This window comes from Quercus lobata, chromosome 4 (genome assembly GCF_001633185.2).
Source record: "Quercus lobata isolate SW786 chromosome 4, ValleyOak3.0 Primary Assembly, whole genome shotgun sequence".
NCBI lineage: Eukaryota > Viridiplantae > Streptophyta > Magnoliopsida > Fagales > Fagaceae > Quercus > Quercus lobata.
The window spans coordinates 69295093-69302596 of NC_044907.1; the positions used below are offsets into that span (position 1 = coordinate 69295093).

The 7504-nt window shown below is 38.2% G+C and overlaps 1 protein-coding gene across 1 annotated transcript; it reads right to left on the bottom strand.

Annotated features, from left to right (window-relative positions):
* Positions 1 to 403: 403 nt before the first annotated feature.
* Positions 404 to 3046, bottom strand: LOC115985695. The gene is made up of 3 exons (XM_031108610.1): positions 2656 to 3046; positions 1232 to 1455; positions 404 to 1105 (listed from the first exon to the last, which is right to left on the bottom strand). The coding sequence occupies exons 1-3, from the start codon at positions 3044 to 3046 to the stop codon at positions 404 to 406; spliced, it is 1317 nt and encodes a 438-aa protein (XP_030964470.1).
* Between the last annotated feature and the right edge of the window lie 4458 nt (positions 3047 to 7504).

Sequence of the window (7504 nt, forward strand, 5' to 3'; positions counted from 1 at the left end):
GCAATGGTGGGGAGGAGAGGTAAGCCTTCAATTCTTCGAATGCTTGCTGGCATTCGTCAGTCCATTCGAAGGATTTCTTCAATGTTCGGAAGAAGGGAAAACACTTGTCTGTTGCCCTTGACACGAACCTATTTAGTGCCGCTATCTTTCCATTGAGGCTTTGCACCTCCTTCACATTTCTTAGTGGTGCCATGTCCATAATAGCCAGGATCTTGTCCGGGTTCGCCTCGATTCCCCTTTGAGACACCATGAATCCTAAGAATTTTCCTGCCGTCACTCCAAAGGCACATTTCCCTGGGTTGAGCTTCATGTTGTAGGAGCGAAGTGTGTCGAACGTTTCTTTGAGATCTCCTAGATGATCTTCCTCTCTTCGGCTTTTTACTAGCATGTTGTCCACGTAGACCTAGACATTCCTCCTAATCTGTTGCGCGAACATTTTGTTCATGAGCCTTTGGTACGTTATGCCTGCGTTCTTCAGGCCGAAGGGCATGACCTTGTAACAGAAGAGGCCTTGGCTGGTCACGAACGATGTTTTTTCCTGGTCGACTTCGTGCATTTGGATTTGGTTGTACCCCGAGAAGGCGTCCATGAAGCTCAGCAACTGGTGTTGGGCCGTAAAGTCTACTAGGACATCAACCCTCGGGAGGGGGTAGCTATCCTTGGGGTAGGCCTTGTTAAGGTCGGTGAAGTCCATACACATCTGCCATTTCCTGCTCACTTTTTTGACCATTACTACATTTGCTAAACAGTCGGGATAGTATATTTCCCTAATGAAGCTCGCTTCCTGTAGCTTTCTGACTTCCTCTGCCATGGCTCGGTCTCGCTCGGGGGCAAACACCCTCTTCTTTTGTCTGATAGGTGGAAAGGCGGGCGATACATTCAACCTGTGCACCATTACTAAAGGATCTATTCCCAGCATATCTTCATGACCCCACGCGAATACATCTCGATTGCATCTGAGGAAGGTTATGAGCTCCTGGCGGACCGTGGGGTTAGCGAGCGTTCCAATTTTGGTCGTTCGGCCAGGATCGGAACTGTCAAGGGGTATCTCTTCTAACTTCTCAATTGGCTCCGTTACCGTCCGGTGCTCTTCTATGCTTAAGGCCTGAACCTGATCCTCCATTTCCATCATGGCTATGTAGCATTCGCGCGCGGCCATCTGACTCCCGCGTAGCTCCCCTACTCCATAGTCAGTCGGGAACTTTATCATCAGGTGGTAGGTGGAAGTTACCGCCTTCCATGAGTTGAGCGTGGGTCGCCCGAGGATAGCGTTGTAGGCTGACGAGCAATCGACTACCAAGAATGTCACGTCCCTGGCTATCTGTTGAGGGTAATCACCCACAATTACGGATAATGTGACCACGCCCAGTGGGAATACTCGGCTCCCGTCGAAGCCAACAAGCAGGGCATTTGTTGGGATCAATCGCTCCCTGTCGATCCTCATTTGCTGGAACACTGTGTAATACAAGATATCTACTAAACTGCCATTGTTGATTAGCACCCGGTGCATGTTTTAGTCTCCTACTCGCAAGCTGACGATGAGTGCATCGTCATGTGGATGGTGAAGGTGTCGCGCGTCTTCTTCTGAGAATCCGATTACGGGACCTTCTCTCCGTGCTGTCTTCGGTACGACTCCCGTCAGCTAAACATTTTGTACCATCCGAAGGTAGGTCTTGCAGGCTTTCTCGGATGACCCGGCATCAGCCGTTCCTCCTACGATCATCCTTATATCCCTAATCGGGGGCCTCGGTCGCTCATTGTCCCGTCGGGGGTGTTGGTCTTGTGCGGGGGGATCTGCTTTCTCCTTGCTGACGAATATCTGCAGCTTTCCTTGTCTGATAAGGGCCTCAATCTGCTGCTTGAGGTCATAGCAATCAGCTGTGTCGTGGCCATAGTCGCAGTGGAAACGGCAATACTTATCCCGGGAACGTTTGTTGGGGTCACTCTTCAGCTTTCCCGGGAACGTCAGAGCCTCTTCGTCGTTGATTTGCATAAGGACTTGATCTATCAGGGCTGTTAGCGGAGTAAAGCTCGTGAACCTTCCCCCCAGGGGCTTAGGGCGCCTTTTGTCCGTTCGGTCTCCTGTTCTTGCCTTTTTTCGGCCTTAGTCCTACCAAGTGTCTTCCTGCCTTTCTCTTTTCCTGGGCCTCTCTTCCCGAGCTAACAGCGCATCTTTAGCGTTCATATACTTTGTGGCGCGATAAAGTACTTCTGACATGGTCTTTGGGTCGTTTTTGTATAGGGAGAACAAAAACTTACCCTTCTTCCAGCCATTCGTGAATGCCGCAACAAGTATCTTATCATCGGCTTCGTCGATCGAGAGTGCCTCTTTGTTGAAGCGGGAGATGTAGGCCTTTATAGTTTCATCTTCTCGCTGCTTCATACTCATCAAGCAAGCCGTAGACTTCTTGTATCGATGGCCTCCAATGAAGTGTGCGGTAAATTGAGCACTGAGCTCTTTGAAGGTGCTGATGGAGTTTGGTGTCAGTCGGCTGAACCAAATTCTCGCTGCGCCCTTCAGCGTTGTAGGGAAAGCCCTACACATGATGGCGTCCGCTACTGCTTGAAGGTGCATTAGGGTCTTGAAGGTCTCCAGGTGGTCCAGTGGGTCCTTGACCCCGTCATAACTGTCTATCTGTGGCATGCGGAACTTACTTTGTAAATGGTAGGAGTTGACGGTGGCGGTGAACGGCGAGTCAGTTCGGTTGACAAGGTCATTAAGGTCGCTTGATACTCGTCCCTTAAGAGCATTCATCATAATCTCCATTTGTTCCTTCATGGCCTGCATCTCCGCGATAACAAGTGGCGGAGTGGTTTCTGCGAGGGAGGGGATGCTTATGTTCTGTCGTTCTGGTTTGCTCGGGGTGTTGCTGGCCTGGGGTCCCTCCTGGTTTCTTCTGTCGGCGCTGGTTCCTTCTTGATCTGCTCCTTGGTTGTTGGGAGTTGCATTTTTCTGTTTCAGTTGCTCTTCTAGGTCATGGTTTTGTTTGGTGAGGCGCTCCACGGCAGTGGCGAGTGTCCTCACCTGTCTTTCAAGCGCAGTCATAGGGGCTTCTTCTTCTTGAACGTCGTTAGTGGTCGCCATTGAGCGAGTGAGTACCATGTAACTCTTTTGTCTAGGAAGCGATAATGTGCTACGTTTCCCACAGACGGTGCCAACTGATGATGCCGAAAATAATACCACCAGTGAGTCACACGTTCCTCGTACGTCGCAAATGGCACCTGCACAACGAAAAGGAAGAGCCTAGCAGAGAGCACCGGTGTGGTATCGGCCAAACACCCTCCGAAGGTCAAGTTAGAACTATTCTCACTGTTCTAGTGTGCTAGAGGGGGTAAATTATGCGTACCTTTGGTTGTGAGGGTGCTTAGGCTTTTATAGTAGCGAGGGTTACCCCTCTTTTCCTTGGAGTAGAAGTCTTTTCCTTATAGGAGTCCTCTTGAGCGTATTTTATGTGATCTTTTCCTTATAAGGATCCCTTGAATATTATCTAGCGTGGGAAGCAAGACAATTCCTTATACGTAACGTGGGTAGCAGGTAAACTTATGCTCGGTTTGTCAGCCTCAATTTACTTCCTTCAGCTTTTTGGGCGTCGGTCTAGTAATGCCGTCAGCCTTGGAGCCAGCTGACCCTATGACCATCAGCTATAACACCGTCTACTATGTCCGAAGGATTGCACTAAACCCGTCAGTTTTATGTTCCGCGTGGCTAGGCTCATCTTTTATCCTCATCATTCTGAATTTAATATCTTATCTTATATTAGTGGAATTTTGTGCAGTGACAATAGCAATAAGGCTATATTTTTTTTGAGACAAAGCAATAAGGCTATATAATTGCTTTCGAATGGTCTATTGCAATTAAATTATTTTTTTTCTAAATCTAATATCTTATCTAATAATAGTGGGGTTTTGTGCACGCTCCACTAACTCTTTCTTTTACTTTAACTAAACTCCTCAATTATCTATAGAGATTAATTTGTAATTTGATCCTATTTCTTCGGATCAATAATTATAATCAATCTTCCAATTGACTTCAGTCCCGATTTTTTAAATCTTAGATTGCATTTATTTCGAAAAAAAAAAAAAATTCGAATTTGGTAATTTAATAGCTTTTTATATTTTGGTATTGGGAATCTGTGGCTATCGTGATTTTGTGAAACTATTCTCAATTAAATATTGGAATGATGAATTTTGTGTTCATTATATTATATCTTGTAAAATTCATAGTAAATTTTGGTATTGCGGATTTGTTGGTACCATGTATTTGAGTTTTTTATGTTAAATTTTGTGAGATTATTCTCTGTCAAATGTTGGATTTGTGAATTTTGTTTCCATGAATAAAAACTGTTATTTTTGTTTGAATATAAAAATATGATTTAAAAAAAAAAATATTCCATACAAACCAATCACCTGAAATTTTTTACAACATTTTCAATAATGTAATTAATCACTAAAATAATGTTTCCTTTAAAATATTTTTTATATAAAAAGAACTACTTTGAAATAAATGCAATCTCAATAACAAATTGAAACGTTGTTGCTTTATTTTTTTCCTTAAAGATTACCGCCTTTGTGTTTCTTTTGAACTCTTTTTAAAGATTATCAAAAACATTATACTTTGACCTACTGCAACATACCCATATAGTCCTTCCCCAAAACACACGACAAGTTAATCTTTCCCCCCTAATGGCCAATTAGTCAACAAAAGAATCAAAAGGACAGCAACATAAGTGAGAAAGTAGCATTAATGGTGTTTTTTTATAAGTTGTTAGAAAATTGTATTTTAAGTTTAAAATGAGCGTTTGTAAAAAAACCAAGAGAAGTTGTGGTTGCAAAACAGAGTTTTGGATTTTAAAAATGCTCTTTTAAGCTTCCTAAACACCTAACCAAATGGACCCTAAATCAATTTGGTTTCTATATTTTATGCCAATACTTCCAATTTAAAACAATTTAACAAGATGCTTCCTTCTAATGCATAGGTAGTTGGTTCCCAAGCATGGCCAATTAGTTAACAAATCAATTGAACAATTGCAAAAATCATTAAAACCTATTAGTGACAAGTAAGACTTTTGAAATAAAGAAACCGTCATTTCAGCCAGAAAAATGATAATATAGACGACTAGTGGGGGTATTTATGGATTGGGTTTGAGGGTTTTTTCAACCCATGAGAAATTCTTGTGTAAAAACTAACCCAACCTAACTCACATCGATTGGGTTGGGTTGGATTGTGTTTACATATTTTATTTCTTATAAAAAATTATAATTTAATTAATTTTTTAAAAAATAGCATGTAATTCCATGCAAATGCATGGATACATTTAAAATTAAACAAAATTTTTATTATAAAAATATAAATAATTAGTTAAATTATAATTTTTTAAAAAACATGTAATACATGTAGATATATTTAAAATTAAAAAAAAAAATTTATCATAAAATACAGATAATTAGTCAAATTATTTTTTTAAAGTAAATATAATTAGTCACATAAATAAATTCTTACCTAGATTTAGTACTACTTATGATCATTTTTTTTTTCTAATTTTTAGTAAGATAGAACGTGTGGTGATTTTTATTTTATTTATTTTTTGAGAAACATGTGGTGATTTTTCTTGAGTATATCTCATTCTTTTTTTAGAAAAAATTTATAGTTCATTAATATTATATTCTTAGTATTTTGCACTCATTAACTTACTTGACACAAAAATTAAAAAACTTAAGTAGACGCATGGCACATGCATAAGTGGATAATTATGGTGTAGTCTTCACATAAATTTAGACATGTGCAAAATTGGATTATAATTTCAAATTCTAATTCAAATTTCTCTAAGTTTCACCTATTAATATATATATATTGATGACTTATAAATTTGAATTTTTTTTACTTATATGATTATGTTTTTTATGGTTTATTATATTGGACTCCTTGTTTTCTACACTAAATTAATTAATTTGGCACAAAAATTTAAAAATTTAGATTAAATGAGACACATGGCGCAAAATTAAACTCTAATTGAAATTTAATTTTTATACTAAACTAGTATGTAACCCGTGCTACCGCACATGAATGGATATATTATTAATCATGAGTTTATTCATGTTTAAAAGGCTCAGTTAAGTCTAAATTCATATTATTAACCAGAAAATTTCATTAACAAAACTTAGCAGTATATATATATATATATATATATATATATATTTATATATATATATATATATATTATTTGTTCCATTTTTGTGGTTTGAAAATGATATTTATGTGCAGATGGAAGTTGTTGATGAGAATGAGCGGTGGGGTAAGATAGAGCAGATGAAAGGAGGAGGGGAAGAGGAGATGATAATTAAGCACAATTTCAGTCGAGCAGGCTAGCAAACCTTATATGATATGGCTTGTACCTTAATTCAATTTTCACATCACGTATGTACTTCCATTCTCCAATAGACCATTTGGAGGAACATATGAAATGAGCAACCACCACTTTTATTACTTCCATTGCATTCAAATGAGTTTGAATGAAGGGAATTCTCTAGAATGCTTCTCTATTTTGCATGCAAAAATGCAATATCTTCAAAGCAATTAAAACTTGACTTACTTTGACATCATAACTTACTTAGAAATAAAAGGAAACAAATAATAACAATTTATTACAGTGGAAATCATTTAGAAAATAGTGCAAATATATCCAAATGAGTTGGTATAACATCATTGTCTAAACATTTGGGACTAATCTTCAAAGTCGAGTTAGTACATTGAGGAGGATATTCATCAAGGGTTTGTTGTAAATAATATTATGATGGGACATTTGTTCTTAATCTTTGAGGGTCTATTTCTAATAAGCCACTTGAAAATTAAGCGAATCCAAAATATCACTGTAAAAAATAGTTATAGCACCGAATTTGTCAGGAGTTTGATGAAACCTAATGAAACCTAACGAAACCTAACACAAAAAATGAACACAATGATTACATAATGGCAAGATAATAGGTTTGTAATTTAGATAATATATAAACCATCAAGAAAATATATTAAAAGGCAACCTTTATAAAGAATAGTCCCTTTCGACTTATCTCTATTTAGTATTAATAGTATTATTACAAACTCATATAATGTGTCCTCTCCTATAATTCCAATTCACATGAAAATTGCTCTAGGTATTATAAGTTCTATTGCAATTTTGTTACAAAACCGATTTGGAAGCTGAATTATGATGACATGCATAATTGCTCAGCAAGTCCACATCAATTCACATTTGAAATGTACTTAATGTCTAGTAGTATAGATTGTTGTGAATTAAGTTCAATGCATAATTAACCATTATTCCTCAGTAAAACAACCACAATAAATAGGACCTAAAAAGATCTAACCTTGGCAACTAAATCCAATACAATTGACACAAAAAAGTGTAGATAACATTATATATCCATGCCCATCATTGTAAATTCAGTTCAATATATTATTAATCAAACACCCATTAACCATTATTCCTTACATAAACAAACTAATAAA